The 19,463-nt window shown below is 38.3% G+C and overlaps 1 protein-coding gene across 4 annotated transcripts in view; it reads right to left on the bottom strand.

The window, feature by feature from the left end:
• Acaca (acetyl-CoA carboxylase alpha) overlaps positions 1 to 19,463 on the bottom strand; it is a 267,912-nt gene that overhangs the window by 166,536 nt on the left and 81,913 nt on the right. For all 4 annotated transcript variants that reach the window (XM_013118312.3, XM_040749367.1, XM_013118317.3 and 1 more), the window contains 7 exons: positions 18,385 to 18,517; positions 17,490 to 17,628; positions 9,670 to 9,779; positions 8,159 to 8,240; positions 7,166 to 7,264; positions 5,493 to 5,599; positions 4,305 to 4,415 (listed from right to left, as the gene is read on the bottom strand). In XM_013118312.3, the coding sequence (XP_012973766.2) occupies positions 4,305 to 4,415; positions 5,493 to 5,599; positions 7,166 to 7,264; positions 8,159 to 8,240; positions 9,670 to 9,779; positions 17,490 to 17,628; positions 18,385 to 18,517 (781 nt within the window). The remainder of the gene's footprint in view (positions 1 to 4,304; positions 4,416 to 5,492; positions 5,600 to 7,165; positions 7,265 to 8,158; positions 8,241 to 9,669; positions 9,780 to 17,489; positions 17,629 to 18,384; positions 18,518 to 19,463) is intronic.

The following is a 19,463-nucleotide window of genomic DNA, read 5'->3' as shown; positions in this document are numbered from 1 at the left end:
GTCTGTTTTCTAATTGCTGAGCCATTCTCCAGCCCCTTTCTCTTTCAAGACAGTGTCTCATGTTGTCAGGCTGGCTTAAAACTCGACATGTATCTGAAGATGACCTTGAAATTTGATCTTGCTTCACTTCCTTTAATGCTGATATTGCAGGCATATAAAACCATGCTCACATTATGTGGTGCTGGGAATCAAACCCAGGGCCTCATGCATGCAAAAACAAGCATGCTACCAATTGAAGTATACTCCCAGTCCCTCATCTTTTACAGTTATTCAACATTAATACTTTCAGTATTTTGCTTTGAGAACTTCTCAGATTTATGACTTCATGAATTACATTATCTTTTGAAAGTTTTTTCAATTATCATTATGTAATTATATGTATTTTTGTGTATGTCTGTGTGAGTGTATGGGCACATGAATCCAAGTGCCCTGAGAGGCCAGATGAACTATCAGATGTCCTTGAGCTGGAACTACAGGCAGTTGTGAGTCACCTAATAGTGCCGGGAACTGAACAGCTAAGCCATCTCTCCAGGCATGAATTACATTATCTTTTAAGTTATCTCAGATAATAGGTTTTTTTGCCAGTTGTTTCATTATTACAGAACATATGTAATCTTTTTTCCAGACTCCATTAGCAATACTTTACTACAGTCTAGTTTCATTTGCAGTTTGCTCACATTCCTACAATGTCATTAATATCCTTCTAAGCATATTTAACCCATGAGCTAATTCTAAATGTAATTTTTCATGATGGTAGCATACCTTTTGCTATCAATTTCTCTGTCAATAATGCTTTGACAATAGTTTCCCTTTATTGTGTGTGTGTTTGTCTGGCAGTAGTAGGGATCCAGCCTAGGGCATAATGTATGTTAGACAAGCATTCTATTAATGACCTACAGTTCTAGCTAACAAACTTAAAAATAACAGAGAGGAGAAAAAAAAAAAACTAGTGACTTAGGACAGTATTTTAAGCTAGACTTAGCTGGTAACTTGTCACTTGTGCACTGTTGCCATCCTAACAGCTCAACTAGGGTTTGATAGTCTAACAAAGTCTCACTGACATGTTCAAATGTGGTGCTAGCAGTCACCAGTAGGACTCAGAGGCCTTGGCTGGAAGAACTCTTCTCTGCTTTGCTTCATTCATATGGTCTCTCTTTATCCAGTAGTACTGTAGAATGGGTTCTTCATGTGGCAGTTGAGGGCTCATTCCACTGAAGAAAAGTATAAACTACACAACCACTTGAAACATAAGCTTCACAATTTGTACACCATTTATGCCGCCTTCTGCTGGCCAGTATAAATCAAAAAGTCAGCTGAAATCCAAGGATGAAAAAGAGCATTGCTCTATTTGATGGTACGAGACATGATCTTAAAATGTACAGTAAAATTGTGTGAAGAGACATATGATTTTTTTTTTTTTTGGTTTTTTGAGACAGGGTTTCTCTGTGGCTTTGGAGGCTGTCCTGGAACTCGCTCTTGTAGACCAGGCTGGCCTCGAACTCACAGAGATCCACCTGCCTCTGACTCCCGAGTGCTGGGATTAAAGGCATGCGCCACCAACGCCCGGCGAGACATATGATTTTGTGGTCATCTTTGCAACTAATGTATTGTTCTTTCCTGTATTTTTTTAATCTTTTTGTGTCTCTATATGCTTGAGTCTAAATTTTCTTCTATATTTCAATGATTGACTCCTTTTTCAATCTTAACATGCTATTTAATTCATATATTGATGTCTTAATTTTAGTTACTGTATTTTCAGTCCTAGAATGTTTCTATTTTATGATTTCTAACTCTCTGTCCAAATTATCAGCCTTGCCTTTTATTTTCTTAAATGTACTAAGCATAGCTACTCTAAAACTTTTGTCTAATAGTCTAAATCCTAGTTGGATCCATTTCCACTGACTTTTGTTCTTGGTTTTGAATCATGCAATTTATATAACCACTAGCTTTTAACTAGATGTTTAATATGCCACATGAAAAAGATTAGTAGTAATAACTTGAAATTCTACATATAATCTTCCTCTGGAGAGGATGGACATTTACTTTCTGCATACAGATGGGTAGGAGCATTGGCAATTATAAACATAATACCTGAATCAAGGTGAGTACTTTGAATCTGGGATTTAGTCTCTATGAGGGCTGGTCTACTTCTGGTTTATGCTTTCTCCTGTGGTACAGACCTTCAGGATACCAATATAAAATGTAAGAGTCCTTGGGACCTCCAAAAATACGTGTTCAGCCATCTCTGAAGTCTACATTTCCTTCCTGAGGAAAAGACTGTGTTTTTGTTTTCTGAGGGTGGTTCTTACTATACAGACAAGGCTGTCATTAAACTTAATATGCTTCACACTCCTGAGTGCTGGTGTTAGGTGTGTGAGCTGTGATATCTAGTTAGCTGTTTTATCTTAAACTAAAAGATATCTCTGTGAAGGAAAAAAACAAAACAAAACAATGTCTTCAACTCCCAGGCTCATCTCTGAGTTTCTATTTCTTCTGACTCTTTTTCTTTCTTTCTTTCTTTTTTTTTTTTTTTTGTTGTTTTGTTTTATTTTTTTTGAAACCAGGGTTTCTCTGTGTAGCTTTGGCTGTCCTAGTAATCCCTCTGAACTCGCTCTGTAGCGCAGGCTGGCCTCAAACTCATAGAGATCCACCTGCCTCTTTATCTGGAGTGCCAGGATTGAAGGCATGCATCACCACCATCCAGAGTCTTATAATTCTTTACCATCTTGAAAAGCGTCCAATCTCTTAAAAGGCTTTAAATAGGAAAAAAAAAAAATCTGATCCAGTTTTCCTTTTTTGTCCCCTACAGTACATAACTAAATCAAGAGTGGCCTTAATTTCCGATCCTGCTGCTCTCTATGGCCATACCACCCTGAACATGCTTAATGTCATCTGATTATCCTGCTTATACCTCCTGTTTTTGTATGTGTGTGTATATATCTGATTGTATATGAGAACACAGGAATACACCACCATGAATGGTTTATATAATACCAGAAGGCCTGAAACTAAGGCATCCTCATGAAAAACAAGCACCCTACCAACTAAACTATGAAATCAGCACCATTTTTAGTTGCTTTTGAATGGAAAGATTGGTTTAGCTAGCTACTATTAGAAATTAAGGACTTTCACGTTAAACAATTAGTGTTCTGGAATCTTCATATACTTAATTCCAAGCTAAGAAATAGTTAGGAAATATCTGTGTTATCATTAATTAAAATGCTTTTACATTATGAAAGCAAGCTTTCTTATTTCTGAACTCCAAGAAACATTAATGTGCCTACAAAATTAAACTTTAAAAAAGGAATATAATAAAAGAACAGGTGATAGTAAACTTCTGACATTTAAAATTTACTAAGATAATACTTTTATAATTTTCTTTATCAAATCATAGCTTTTCCTCTTACATCTTGACAATTAAGCAAGAAATTTGCCACTGAATGGTTTTTAAAAAGGAAGTGGGGCAAACAAAGATAAGTAGGGGCAATCACACAAAACGATGGCATAAGGTACAAGAAAAAGTACTAGCAACATCACAAGATAAAACCTGTCTCTCAATTTTCTTTTTTCTGTCATATCTTTTCTTGAGTATAGGTAGAAGAAGAAAAAGGTTCCAAGCATGTGAAGGTAACTCTTAGGGTAGAACAGGAAAGAATTTTGTCTCCCTTTTACAACTTACCAATAATATGGCCACATCAAGAAGGGTAAAGCCAAGAGAAATGATAGGCTAAGCTCTCTGAGGCACCCAATCCAACACATACTGAGGGCCTACCATGAGGTTCCAGTGCCAGGGTGTGATGGCCATACAGCATAGGCAAGGATATGAGCTACTGACCAACAGGATAGAGAACATGGTAAAAACTCAAAGTCAACTTCACATGAAGTATCTGAGAGCTTGGCCTATCATTTCAACATGAGGGCAAACATGAGTAGCATTCCATCATACCACACCCTTACCTACAAGGTCAAAACAAGAGCACAAGAATGTGGAATGACATTATCTCTTCTTACCATCATGAGATGCTGTGAGCCTCACACACCATGTAGAGAAGAGCTATATTCTATATAAGAAAAGCTAGTACTTGAATTACATAATGAAAAGAATTTACATTAAATTAGATAGTTCATTAATTTCCTCCACTCCTATGAATAATCCGATAAAGGCTATCAGACAAAGCTTAGATTGCATACACATAAAAGTAAAAGCTCAACATTTTCTATATATCTAAGTTACAGTATAAGTTAAATCACTCATGTCTGATATACATGGTAACTCAAACAAGCAAAATCAATTTGTACTCTACCTGTCTGAAGAGGTTAGGAAAGTCATCTGCATTGTTAACTTTTCTGATTCCCTTCCCTCCTCCTCCCTCTGAGGCCTTGATCATTACTGGATAACCAACTTCCTCGGCTGCCTTCAAGAAAAAAGAGAAAAATAGAAGAGCCATGTTAATAGAGAAAGAGAATTGTATTTTCTACATTTAGGAAACCAGTCATTAAAGAGCTAGGCATAGTAGCACATGCCTTTAATACCAGCAGTCAATGGGCAGGGGCAGACCAATTTCTGTGAATTCAAGGCTAGCCTGGTCTACATAGAACATTCTAGGACAGCTAGGTCTACATAGAGACCTTGTCCTAAAATAAGAAAAATAAGGAGAGAAGGGAGGGGAGGGAGGGAGGAAGAGAGGGTGGGGGGAGGGAGGCATAACTGAGGCTTCCACTAGTTCACAAGTGAAAGAGAAACACTGGAGGGAACGGTAAGGCAAAAAAAAAAAGGTGATGGTGGGGTCACATTTCTACAGAAACAGAGAATAATTATGAGCAATAATAATACTATCAGCCTCTCTTGGCTCACTCCTTCACTCCTCAAAGAAAAAAGTTATTTGACTGGCCAATTTGGAAAGAAAAACTGGGCATGCTTGTTCAAGCTCTTCCTCTTAGATCAGCCCACAACACTGAACACATGCTCTTTAGAGTTCTCAGTCATATAAAAAGCTGAGTGATAAAAGCTGTCTCTATGGAAAGAAGTCTGGTTATTTAGCACTTCCAGTTAAGAGACTGAGGGAGGAGCCTTGTTAATTCTCCATTCATTCCAAAAATTTCATTGCTGCTATACACATATGTCATTTTTACAAATACCTCTCTAACAATAAAGCTGATGATCTGACATCCACCTGCTCAGCTTCTCTGTTTTGATTCACTAGGGAAAAAGGATGGTGCTTGTTGACCATTCCTCACACAATAACAGCTGGTAGAGAGGAAGAATCAGTACCTCCCTAAAACACTGTATTAACACCCAAGAAACTCTGTAGGTGATCAGTCCCCTTCAAAACTAAACTGTTTTAAGTTTAAAGTCACTTCCTCACTCCATACTTAAGAAATCTTTGTCCTGGCTTTCAATCCTTATGCTAGCAAGGATTTGTGTCATGGATCAGACTCCAAATCCCCATATTTGTAACAAGAATTGACCCTCCCTAGAGTCAATAACTTACCTTCAGTCCATCATCCACATCCTTCACATAGCCTTTCTCATACAGATCCTGTGGAACATTTAAGATGCGTTTTGAAAAATCATTTTCTTGCCAAGCCACACGAAGACCTACAATAGACAATAATGACTTGAGATCACCTATGAAAGCCTGTGTCAATCTCTGCCCACTCTCAAAAAGGATGTGTAGTTTACATTGGCCTGATGCTTGACATGTAGTGGAGTCTGGTCTTAAAATTGCAATCCTCCTGCCTTTGCATCCTCAGTATAGGGATTACAAACATGTTCCAGACACTCAATTCTGCGATACCTTCCTTTAAAAGCTATTACCAAAGATAGAAGGTAAAGGGGGGGGGGGATACAAGAATAATGTAAAACCTTGATCAGTCTTTGGAGATAATAGTATTCAGCCATAGCATGGGCTAGCATTTGGGATTCTTAGATTAGAAAAATCAAGGAAAGTGGGCAGATATCTAGTTATAAAAACACAAGGATTGGAGGTAGGGTGGGAACAGAGGAAAAGGGGAAAGAAGAGAGGAAGAAGCATGGCAGATTTCGCACAGTAATACACAGGCAAAATACCTTCAGTGTTTTCAGACCTGCTCTGTGGCCAGAGAAATAATTCAATCTTTATGAGCCTTTGGAAACGGAAATGGCAGTTTTATTGGTCTCAGCAGAGTCATGATTCCAAGCTCCCTGAATGTCTCCGTATTCAGCTCCAAGGGGAACATTACAGCCTCTCCATTCAAACAATAACAAATTCAACCTTTTAAACTATTTGACCCAGCAGGTCTAGAGAGGATATGGCAATCCCCTGGAGAGCCAGAGGAACAAGTATTCAAATCTGTTCAGCCTCAAAACAATAGTCATTCCTGTTTTTAAAAGGTTATTTGTTCCTTGTGTGTGAATGCATAAGGGGGGGGGCTCTTATTATTATTTGCTTTTAAAAAAATTCACATGACAATCTAAAGAATTGGCAAGGACAAATTATTCCTCAACTTTTCTGTTTGCTTTTTGAGACAGGGTTTCTCTGTGAAACAGTCCTGGCTGTCCTGAACTCACTCTGTAAACCAGACTGGCCTCAAATTCACAGAAATTCACCTGCCTCTGCCTCCCAAGTGCTGGGATTAAAGGTGTGCACTACCACTGACAGTGGCAATTTTTCTTTTTATCCCTCTGCAGCATGTTTGGGAGAAAGGTGACTACTGACATCATTTTCTGCATCTATAGAAAATAACAGCAGGCAGACATCTAAGGAAGTGAGATCAAGGCTCTTCATAGTAATCCAGGCTACTCCCTAGGTATTGCTGAAGTCTAATTTCACCAAATAAGCCTGCCTCTGAGGATGCTTCCAGCCTACCCTGAGATCAGAAGCCTAGCCCTACTCCTGCCAAAATATGTATCCCAGAGTTTATCCAAATCAAGTCCCTGTATCATTGAAGATCTCAATTTAGTATCTGTGCCTAGTACTCCATTTATATTCCTAAAATATGATTTAAAAAATCACAAGAGTAAATAGGGAATGGCAAACAAAGGTCTTTGACACTTGGGCCTCCACTCTGCACTCACACATATGCCCATATACATATGAAAACTATACATATATATATATACATCCACAATACTGCTTATACATACAAAAATTACCAAACAAAAAACCAAGAAGTAATTTCTTACCACTGCCACTCCAGGGAAGAGTTGGGATGCCCGCAGTTTGAGCCACAATAGAAGATGCAATCTTATCCCCCAAAGCCCACATAGCCTGGCTTGGAGGGCCTAAAAACAAAAGAAGACAAGAAAGGAACCTGAAAAGCAGCATCTCTGCCTCCTTTCTGGTGCATATATTTTGGTCTTACAATTATTTTATATTAGTCTTGTCCCACTCATGACATATAGTGACCACTACATTTTGACTCATCTTTGCATTACTTCTAGAAGCCAATGTAGTAGTAAACTTGTTGCATACAGGGAAAGTCCAACATACAGAAATTGTTTCATTAAGTATCTGGGGGGAAAAAATCTAATTTTATGAATCATGATCCACATTAACCAAAAAAAAGTAATTTCTCTAAATCTATATCCTAAAGTAAAGATGGCAAAATTTTAGGGTTTCCATCTGAAATATACACTACTTGATCTAAGGAAACTGAACAAAGACTTTTTTTCCCTTAATAATGCTTACAAAGTATCATTAGCATTGGAGAGGTCACATAACCTCCATTTTTCCTTCTGCCATGATAAGAGTAGAAAAGAAGGAAGAAACAGCTCTCACTGGTAAAATATAAATTATGTACTTAAATACAAGTGATAATTCATATTTAAAGACACTGATGGGGTGTCCTAAGTAGTTATTTACTTGTACTATCAAGAACCAGGTCCTCCTACATACTTTCTTAAGGTTAACAGCAAAGTTTTTAAGTAGCCTGTGTTTCAAAACCAGTCTTTTTCATATCTCAGATTAAGGACTCAGGAGCAAAAAACATCCTCAAGATAAAATGAAAGAACTCCAACTTAAGAACTGAAGAGCCCAACTTAAGAAATGAAGGAGTGTGAAAAAAACAAAGGAAGTTACTCTGAGAGTTGCTTACTGACTTAACAAAACTAAGACTACAGAATACATATAAAATTGACATAAGTACTACAGGAACAGCGTAGCTCACAAAGGCTTACCCATGAAAGCAATGCCATTTTTTAAGAGTAGCTCCGGAAGCTTGGGGTTCTCAGAGGCATGACCCCAGCCAGCCCACACAGCCTACAACAGAACAATGATATGAATCATTCTTAAAAGTCATATGAAGAAAACTACAAGCTGCTTTACTGTATCCAGGCTGGCCCTGCTAGATGTGGTATAATAGCTCCACAGCAGCCCAATGGTTAATTCAACTTCTATGCTTGACTGCTGGCAAACCTTCCACAGAACAAAAAGCATTTGATTGTGGCAAAAGCCCTCAAGAGAACAAAATCAAGTGTGATCAGAAAGATATACTCAGTTTTGCTCTTTAGGAAATGCAACTCACAGTCCTTCAGCTAGGTTCTCTAGAGCTTTTTAAAGAAAGCCTATGAGCTGGGTGTGGTGGCACACACCTTCCCAGCACTCTGGAGGCAAGAGGCAGGCAGATCTCTGAGTTCAAGGCCAGCCTGGTCTATAGAACAAGTTCCAGGATAGACAGGGCTACACAGAGAAACCCTGTTTCAAAAGGGAAAGGAAAGGAGAGAAGAAAGAGGAGGAGAGGATGGGAGAAGAGGTAAGGGGAGGGGGGAGAGAAGGGGAGAGGACAGGTGGGGAAGGGGAGGGAATTGGCGGGGGAGGGGAGGAGGAAAGGAAAGGAGAAGAAATCCTGACCATTTTCACACCCAACTCTGTATTCCTATTTAGTGGTGACATGGTCCCCTAAGTCTAGCAGTGGTTCTCAACCTGTGGGTCACAACCCCTTTTGGATCAAAAGGTCTTTTCACAGGGGTTACCTAAGACTATCGAGAAACACAGATATTTACATTATAATTCATAACAGTAGCAACATTAGAGTTATGAGGTAGCAACAAAAAATAATTTTACAGTTGGGGATCACCACAATATGAGGGACTGTATTAAAGGGTCACAGCATTAGAAGGGTTGAGAACCATTGATAGAGAGGTTATTTCCCAATAGAGTATGAAAGGAAGAAATAATGTTCTAAAACAGTAACATATTGCAGTTAAGAAATTTTGCAGAAAATACTCATGTTCTTACTTAGGATGGCTTGGAGTTAAGGTGCACAGAATAGGAGAAAAAAAAATCTCTGAAAGATCTTTCCGAACATTCTATCCTATTATGTTTAAGTATGCCTTCCTTTCCATGTCTTCTTTCCTTATCTGTTTTAATTATTTTGTATAAAGACATTTATGATTTTTCCAGGGCTAGAGAGATTGTTCAGTAGTTAAAGAGCACTGGCTGCTTTTCCAGAGATCCTAAGTTCAATTCCCAGTACCCACATGACAGCTCACAACTGTCTACAACTTCAGTTCCAGAAGATACAGGCAGAAAACATTTACCAATGAGTTTAAAATAAAAATACACCATTTAAAAAAAAAAGATTTTTCCAAAAAGAGACTTTACATTAAGTTCTTTGGATACGAGTTCTACACTTCTACACTTTTGACAACATATAAAATGGGTGAACTTGTTCCTCCAAGACTCTTACCTGTACAGGGATTCTTTTAGCAATATCAAGAATTAATTCCACATTTGCATAATTGTTGTTGTTTGGTCCTCCAGGCACTGGAACATAGTGATCTGCCATTTTAATGTATTCTGAAAACATAAACAAATTTATGAGGAAAATAAATAATACATAATTTTATTCCAAATTATTATGACAAAGAAAAACTATGGTAAGAATGGAGACTATCCTCAGAACCACAGAATAAATGGCATTAATGTGGTAATTTTTACATCATTTCATTGGAGGTTCTGATTTTAAACCTGTGGTGATATTCTGCTTGGGCTGTAACAAATAAAGCTTGCCTGAAGATCAGTGTGCAGAGCTAGCCACAATAATTAGCTATAGAGGCCAGGATCACTGTGAGTTCAAGGCCACCCTGGACTATACAAGATTAAATCAGTCTAAAAGAGAAACAGAGCTCACACCTTTGATCCCAGCACTAGGGAGGTGAAGACAGGAGTGACATGGCTGGGCAGAGAGAGGAATACAAGGCAGGAGAAGCTAGGAGCTCAGAGCATTCAATCTAAGGATTTCTAGAGACAGGGCTGTTCATTAGGTCTGATCATTCAGGTTGAGATAAGAACTAGCGGCTTGCTGTTCTACTTCTGTGATCTTCAGGCAAGCTTTATTTGTTACAGCACAAACAAAAAATCACCATATAAACCACATATTTAGGAATCACCTGAAGCACTAGTTATTAACATGTCACTATAAAGTTGGTTTTTGCTTGTTTTCTATAAGAGGGAAGCATGGTAATTACAAAAGAGTTAGACAACACATTCAGGAAGTAATAACACTATTTTGACAAAGTCACGTTCAAGAGGAGATGTTGATACATAGCTGCAACTCCAGCATTCAGAAAGTGGAGTAAAGAAAATGCCAAGTTTGCAATCAGCCTGGGCTACAGAGTAAGACCTTGCCTCAAATGTTTAAAACAGGTCAAAACTGTCCATTGTCCACCTCAGAGATAACTAACTTACGCTATAGCCCCTCTGAAACCTTATATAACAATAAACTGGTAGTCCTCAACCATACTAATGCTGCAACCCTTTAATACAGTTCCTCATGTTATGGTGACCCCCCAACCATAAAATTATTTCATTGCTACTTCATAACAATAATCTGTTACTGCTATGAATCATAAGTATCTTATATGAGATCCCCAATAGGATCTCAGTTGAGAACTGCTGCAATAAATAGTAGTCAGTTTAACAACATACTGTACCTCTCTTCCACATTGACAAGATATAAGATTACATAATATAATTTTTAAATGCATACTTATTATTTCAGTAGTCTATAATTCACTTATCTTACTGATGGAAATACAAGAGTACTTAAAATTTGGAAATGATTACGATAATATATATCCTGGGGGCTGGAGAGATGGCTCAACAGTTAAAAGCACTTTCTTTTCCTGTAGGGAACCCGAGTTCAAGTTCTACAACATACACAGCAACTATCTGTAACTCCATTCCTGGGAATCCAATGCCCTTCTTCTGGTCTCCATGGGCACCAGGTATATTCACATATATGTCAGCAAAACATTCATAAACAAAGTAAAATAAATATTAAAATAGTATTACATATATCATATCCTTTTATCAATGTATAGTTGTATTCTTGAGATTTGTTCCTCTAATAAAACTATTAAGTCAAAGGATATTATTTTTTATATTCTCATTAGCAATATGAGTGACAAATCAGGCCAGCAAGATGGCTCGGTGGATACAGGCACTTGCTGTGAAGCCTTATAACTTCAAGTTGGGACCCTGGCATTCACATGGTAAAAGAGAACTGGATCCCACAAGTTGTTCTCTGACCTACACACACACACACACACACACACACACACACACACACACACACACACACACACCATATACCCTTCTGCCCAAACACATGCATACACAGTAAGTAAATGTAGGATAAAACTGAATGAATTGCTTACACTTCCACCTGTACTATCTTTTTCAGTTGTGACACTATCTACCATTGTTTCTATTTGCATTTCTCTTTTCATATACATATTACTCTTTTTATATCTTTTCCTTTTTCCTTATATATTTATTTTATCTTATTGATTGGTGTTTGAGATGGGAGTTTTCCTATGCTACTCAGGTTGGCCTTGAGTTCCTAGGATCAAACAAGTTACTTGCTTCAGTCTTGAGTACCTGGGACTACAGCCTATGTCACCACACTTGCCTTATGTCTGGTTTTTATGGACTTCTAATTTATAATCTCCACATATTTTGTATGGAGGTATGTTTTCCTCTTACATTATAGGCAGAAACTGCTGCCAGTGTTAACCCATATAATTGTCTGTCTTTTTTTTTTTTTTTTTTTTTTTTTTTTTTTGGTTTTTCGAGACAGGGTTTCTCTGTGGCTTTGGAGGCTGTCCTGGAACTCGCTCTGTAGACCAGGCTGGCCTCGAACTCAGAGATCCACCTGCCTCTGCCTCCCGAGTGCTGGGATTAAAGGTGTGCGCCACCAACGCCCGGCAATTGTCTGTCTTAAACATACTTATATTTTAGCTGCAAAATAGCAATTAAAACCTTTTTGAGATTTGGCTGTATTTGCTGTAAGTGTGTGGGTGCTTTACCTTTATTTAAGTCTATGCAGCATGTGTATGCAATGCCCTCAGAGACCAAAAGAGAGTGTTGGATCCCCTAGAACTGGAGTTATAGACACTTGTTAGCTGCCATGTGGATAATCAATCAAACCCAATTATCTGGAAGGGCTAAGCCAGATCTCTCCAGCCCCTCACAATAACAATTTTTTTCTTTTTATAATTTATTTTTATTTTATGTGTATTGGTGTTTGCCTACATGTACGTCTGTCTGTGTAAGGGTGTCAGATCCCCTGGAACTAGAGTTACAGACAGTTGTGAGTTGACATGTGAGTGCTGGGAATTGAACCCTGGTCCTCTGGAAGAGCAGCCAGTGCTCTTAACCACTGAGCCATCTCTCCAGGCCCACAAAATAACAATTTTTATGTAGTCAAATCTATAACTTTTCCACTATGGCTTAGTCTTTTCTATACTTTAGTAGCCCTAGAAAGAAAAAAGTTGTTCACCTATATCCTACACAATCCACACAGAGAGACAGAGAGCACACAGAGGGAGTGAGAAAGACTTCAAAAAATAGTACAGATGCCAGCTAACAAGATTTCAAGGTTCTGTACAAATCAACTTTCAATTGCTGTTATTAAGGACAATAAAGAAAGTGGGAGATGTGACTTAATTGGTAGAGTGTTGGCTAGCAGCATGAAGATCTTGGATTCATAAGCAGCGCATAAATAAGGCATGGTAGTTCACGTCTATAATTCCAGCACCTGGGAGGCAGAGAAACAGAATCATCCTCATCTACATAGCAAATGTGAAGCCAGCCTGAATTCACGAGTCTCTGTATCCAAGAAAACAGTAAAGAAAAGAGAGGAATGGGTGGACAAAGGCACAGAAGACAGGTGCAAAAGTAATACTCTTGTGCAGCACAGACCTCACTGTTGAGGATGAATTCTGATACATACAAGACGGCTCAAAGGGATGATGGTACCAGTAATGAGGCTTGTCTTGAACATGATGTCAGAGTTGAATATATGCATGAAGGAATGTCTGTTCCAATACAGACTAGCATCCTGGGTATGATAGGTATGAATTTGAGCTAACTTATTCTTCAGAGATGTGGAATGTCAGCAAATGAGAGGCACATCTACTTTAAACTATATCCTAATGTCAATTGTTGGAAGAAACTGCCAGAAATTCTCCAGTTAGAAAACTTTGAAGTTGGAGCTGGAGAGATGGTTCAGTAGTTAAGAGCACTGGCTGTTCTTACAGATAACCCCATTTGATTTCCAGCACCACATGGTGGTTCACAATCTCTTTTAACTCTACTTCCGGGGGATCTGACAAAGTCTTCTGTCCAGTGTGAGCACTGAACTCACATGCACACCCTCCCCCAACACATACATACGCATAATTATAAAACAATAAAAGTATGAAAACGTTGAAGCTGTAATGAGTATGTATCTTTAAGTAAAGGAGAGATAAAAGAACTATGGTCTGACAGTATAACTGGATTAAGCATCTTTCTTTAAGAAAGGGTTATTGTCAGAAATCTTGAACTTGAGTGGCCTTAATGAACAATGAAGGAAACACATGTAAAATCCCTTAAACAAAAATGTATTGAGTTTATAATTTAAAAGAGAAAAAGAAGCCTTAGGAGGAAAAAAAACCTCACTTTAACCTCATAACCTGTATTTTTCCATCAATTCCTACTTCCTGTAACCGCACCCAGTAGCACTATTCTAGCATATATTCTCTAATAATTAGACAAGTTGTAGCTCATGACTTAAAGCAGATAGAGCTGAGTTCAAGGCCAACCTGATCCACAGAGTGAGTACCAGGACAGCCAGGACAACAGAGAGAAACCCTGTCTCAAAAAACAATAATAATAATAATAATACTGTACTCCTAATTATTGACTCACAGATTAGACTCAACCAGTGACTAATTGTAAACACTTGGGGAGGGGAGGAAACAAGGAATTTTCTCTGTGTTATTTCTCCCAAAGCAGCATAGCATATACACTGTATTAAGTACTAGAGATTTAAAAATACAGGAGGGTTGGATGTGGTGGCTTATTCTGTACTCTCAGCATTTGGAAGGTTAGGTGGGAGGAATGCTAAGAATTTGAGATCAGCATGGGCCTGTCTCAAAACAAACAAACAAACACATACACACACACACAATAAAGATAGGCTATAAACAAATGCTATACTATTTTACATAAGGGACTTGAGTATCTGCAGGTTTTGGCATCAGTAGAGTGACATGAAACAGTCATGCACAGTCACTGAGGATGACTATACTCAAATTCACCTTATTATTTCATGAATCATCCATATTTCCAGCTTTTATAGAAATCATTGTGACATAAAATTATGAAATAGGGGACTGGTGACATAGCTCAGAATGTAAGGACACTTGCCTTGTAGCCTGATAACCTAAGTTTGATCCCAGGAACCCACAAATAGGAGACCACCAACTCCCCACACAACACATACACACAAACATACACTTTACATTATGTAATGGACTAATTATTATCATCCTTCTTAACCTCTCAATTTTGTTTGTTCCCCTACAGTCTTAAAGGATTAATCTCACTCTTCATGTCAATAACCAATTCTCCTATCTAAAATTTTTCACAATCTTTAATTTCTTAAATGTTCTAAACTAAAAAATAATTATGCCACTATATAAATTTACTAAGAGTCACAAAGCTGTACACTTTAGAAAAAGTGATTTTTATGTTACATAAACTATACTGAATAAAGCTACTAGACATGAATCAAAAGTAAAATTCACCCATAATACTAATTTGCTAACTTGTCTCATCGGTATGGTAAGTCTTCCTATCCTTCTAGTTCTATATGTGACTTGTTGCTTTCTAGAAGAGCAGACAGCACAGGTGATGAGATGTTCAACCCATCACAGGAAGCAGGCAGTGGTTTAGGGGTGTCCATGTGAAAAGGAATCAAAAGTAACCTATCCCTAACAATCAGCCTTCTTGGTACTTATTTTGGGACATTAACGATTTTTTTTCCTTCAGAATAAATACCAAGAAGTAGGAATTTGGGGTCAGAAGATATATGCATATTTTGTTCATCTATGCTCCTAATGCCTGCCTCCTCCATCTCTGCAAATCCTTGACTCCTACTGCACAGACAGTACACATTCCTGAAGATGCTCCTTTCTGACAAAGTGATAAGTATGATGCTCCCCTGTAGTCACAAGAGGCTGAGGCAGCAGAATGACTTGCACTTGGGATCTCAAAACCACAGCAGAAAATCACAAGACTGTCTCATTTTTTAAAAGTAGTCAAAAGCCGGGCGTTGGTGGAGCACGCCTTTAATCCCAGCACTCGGGAGGCAGAGGCAGGAGGATCTCTGTGAGTTCGAGACCAGCCTGGTCTATAAGAGCTAGTTCCAGGACAGACTCCAAAGCCACAGAGAAACCCTGTCTCGAAAAACCAAAAAAAAAGTAGTCAAAAAATAAAAACTTCGTTGAACTCTCTATAGTTACTGCCTTTTCTTCTTCCCTTCCCTAAAGGATTCTTATAAACTAGTCTATACTGCCTCCATATCACTTCCCACACTCCTTAATACCTTATATTAATTTTCATACTCATATTATCCCACTGAAATTATTCTCCATAGTTACCAATGGGCCAGTGATTTCCTAATTGTTAGATGGGGCTCTGGTCTTCCTGGTCTTGTTTATTTGTTAGACTGTTGATACATATGGCCTTTCCAGTTCTTTCTTTTTGCTCATGGCACTGAAACTCAAACCCATGGCCTCATGGATGATAGCAAGGCAAGTGCTCTGCCACTGAACTACTACCCCAGCCCTGAAATTGTCTTTTCCATTTGCCTCCTATCTCTTTACTCATTTCTCAAATTTGCTTATGGACTTGGCTTCCTGAGTCTAACCCTTATACTCTTATGAGATATCACATTCATCCCTCTTCATTTTCTAGCTGTTCTCTGGAGAGGAGTGTTTGTTTGTTTTGTTTTTTTGTTTTTGTTTTTGTTTTTTTTTTTTGGTTTTTCGAGACAGGGTTTCTCTGTGGCTTTGGAGGCTGTCCTGGAACTAGCTCTTGTAGACCAGGCTGGCCTCGAACTCACAGAGATCCGCCTGCCTCTGCCTCCAGAGTGCTGGGATTAAAGGCATGCGCCACCAACGCCCGGCTGGAGAGCAGTGTTAACTACACTACATATCTGCAATAATTCACATATCTAAATCCCAAGTTGTATTCTGTAATTGTTCTTCCTCAAATAGATCTTTCAAGTTTCTCACAGAATCATCTAATTTGTTGGTTTCTTTATTCTTTTCTTTAAAAGGAAAAAAAAAACTTGGGCCTAGATGGCTCACTGGTTAAAAATACATATTGCATCAGCATGGTGGTTCACAACCATCTACAACTCCAATTCTAGAGGATTAGATACCCCCTTCCAGCCTCTGGCAGCTCCTGCATGCACATAATACACATAAACTCACAAATACACACATATACAAAAAAAAAACTTAAAAAAAAAGAATTCATATCTAATATGTACACGCAGGCAAAATATCCACATACATAAAATATGAGCAAACTTTTAAACGGGGGTGGGGTAGAGCAGGGGTGGTACACACCTTTAATCCCAGAATTTCAAAGGCAGAGTCAGGCAGCTCTCTGTGAGTTCAAGGCCAGCCTAGTCTACACAGTGAGTTTCAGACCTACATAGTGTCTACCCTGTCTCAAAAAACAAACAAACAAAAAAATTGTATTGAAAACCCATTTGGGTTACAAGATATGTCTCCCTAAGTGGTCAAAAGAAAAATTGGAATCTTTATTCTAAAATGCTCTCTAATCCCAGATAAGTCACAAGGGAAATATTATTTTCTTCCAAACATTTTCAGTTAGACACACTAACATATGTGACCTAACAAATACTTAACACTGGAAAAGTCATATACCTCATAGTCCAAATACTTGTGTTAAATTTCTAACTACTTACCTCAGACCACAGGGACCTTTATGGTAGTTAACTACAGTACAGTCATTTTTGTGTGTCTAGTATTGATATATTTTATTATTTGTTTTTACTACTGACACCTTTTAAAAGAGAAATCCTGGCATAGGATTTCACTGGCAATCTTGGACTTGAAAATCTCCCTAAGGTCACATTCTCCTACTTACAGACAGGTCTATTCAATGTTTTATACCTAAAGTGACATAAAGCTAATAACTCACCTGCATTGGCTTTAAGGTCTTCAGGTGTAACCATGACGACAAATCGGATTGCACGTTCATTTCGAAACATTTCATAAGACCACCGACGAATAGATCTCATGCATTTCACTGCTGCAATACCATTATTGGCAATAAGAACCTGGGAGAAGGAAATAGATATGGAAAATGGGAGAAAAGTTAGTAAAGAAAGGCAGTGATAGAAAAACAAAGATTTTTAGACATCTCCCTTTGTCTGAAAAAGAATTTCAAGAAAAAGCTGTTGCCAGCCCAAGTTGCTGAGAAGTAACTCTTACAAGACAAAGCAAGATTTTTAAATGTTTGCTAAGCAAATATTTCAACATGTGTTAGCTAGAACTACTTCCTTTCCAACTTCATTTCTTGAAAACAAAATTTTAAAATCATAAGTGCTCATATTGTTTGTAAACTATTCTATCATAACTGTTACTAAGAAACATGACATATACCCAATAAGGAATGAGGGACAGCTAGCTATACTGTGGGGCGTTATACACTACTCTCTATTGTAAAAAGACACTTGACATCAGTTGCTGCTCTCCAAAATGCTGAACCCCCAGTGCTTCAGAATGAAAGAAACTGCTCAGCTTCCTGGTCACAAGAATCAAATAATCCTGAGAAATGTCTGTAAATTAGCCTTCCATCTCCTTACATATATCTTGTAATCATACCCCTGAAAATATTAGCCTATAATAAACACATAATCTACCTTTACTGAAAGACAAATATAAGACACTGATGAAGCAATACTTTTAAGAGAGGCAATACTGGTTTAGTAAATAAAATTCTACACAAACAGAAATAACAAATCTAGGCATTAAGTCTCACATATTAAGTCACATATTTTAGGCACAATTGTTTTTAGTAAGTTGCAACTTACCTTCTCAATCACTTTATTTCCACCAAAACGAGTAACAAATTCTGCTGGAGAAGCCACAGTGAAATCTCGTTGTGAGTCTATTTTCTTCCTGTCTCGACCTTGTTTTACTAGGTGCAAGCCAGACATGCTAGATCTATAAAAACAGAAGCAAAAAAAAAAAAAAAAAAAAAAAAAGAAGAGTGTCCAAGAGAAACTTTACATAGGATTTCCTCACAACATTAGTATCTCCTAAAAACCCTCCTTCTCACTACCACACTACAACTGTACTCCCCCAGGACCCTTGTGGAGTCTACATGTTGGTAGATCAAGGAAAGGATACAATCCTCAGTGAATGTGATGGATCAAGCCTGTCACCCCAGCACTGTGAGGCTGTGGCAGGAGGCCTGCCACAAGCTACAAAGCCAATATGGGCTGAAGAGTGAGATTCTTGTCTCAAGAATATGAAAAAAGGGGGGCTACGAAGGTGACTGAGTGCTCTGGCAGAGGACCTGAATCTAGTCCTCAGCACGTGCATGGTGGCCAACGCAGTTCCAGGGGATTGGACACCCTCTTCTGACCTCTGTAGACACCAGACACACATGTGGTGCACAGACACACATGCATTCAAAACACTCATACACATAAAATAAATACATCTAAGGAGGGACAGAGATGCTGGAGACTTTATTCAGCTGTAGACAGAACACTTGTCTAACAAGTACAGGGCCCTGGGTTCAATCACTAGCATGAAAAATGGTAAAAGATACTCTATAGAAAAAAGAAAATTTGGGCTGCAGAGATGGCTCAGTGGCTAAGAACACCTCTTTCAGAGGATCACAGTTCAGTTCACAGTTCCCTATCAGACAGCTCACAATTAACTGTATCTCCAGATCCAGGGGACTGGACAATTAAGCAGAGTGGTTATGTAGATGGAGGAAGACAAAAGGAATGGGTTGAAGAAGCCATAGCTAGACATAGGAACTAAGGGCCTATCTTTATTTCATGTAGGCAGGTATTCTAATTATTCTTAGATTATTTTTAGCCCAGCAAGATGGAATAAGGGGTTAAAGTGTTTGCCCTGCAAACTTGAGTTCAATCTA

Source organism: Mesocricetus auratus, unplaced genomic scaffold (assembly GCF_017639785.1).
Source record: "Mesocricetus auratus isolate SY011 unplaced genomic scaffold, BCM_Maur_2.0 Super-Scaffold_100007, whole genome shotgun sequence".
NCBI lineage: Eukaryota > Metazoa > Chordata > Mammalia > Rodentia > Cricetidae > Mesocricetus > Mesocricetus auratus.
Note: the sequence above shows the minus strand (reverse complement) of the source record. Positions and strands in the feature narration are given on the sequence as shown.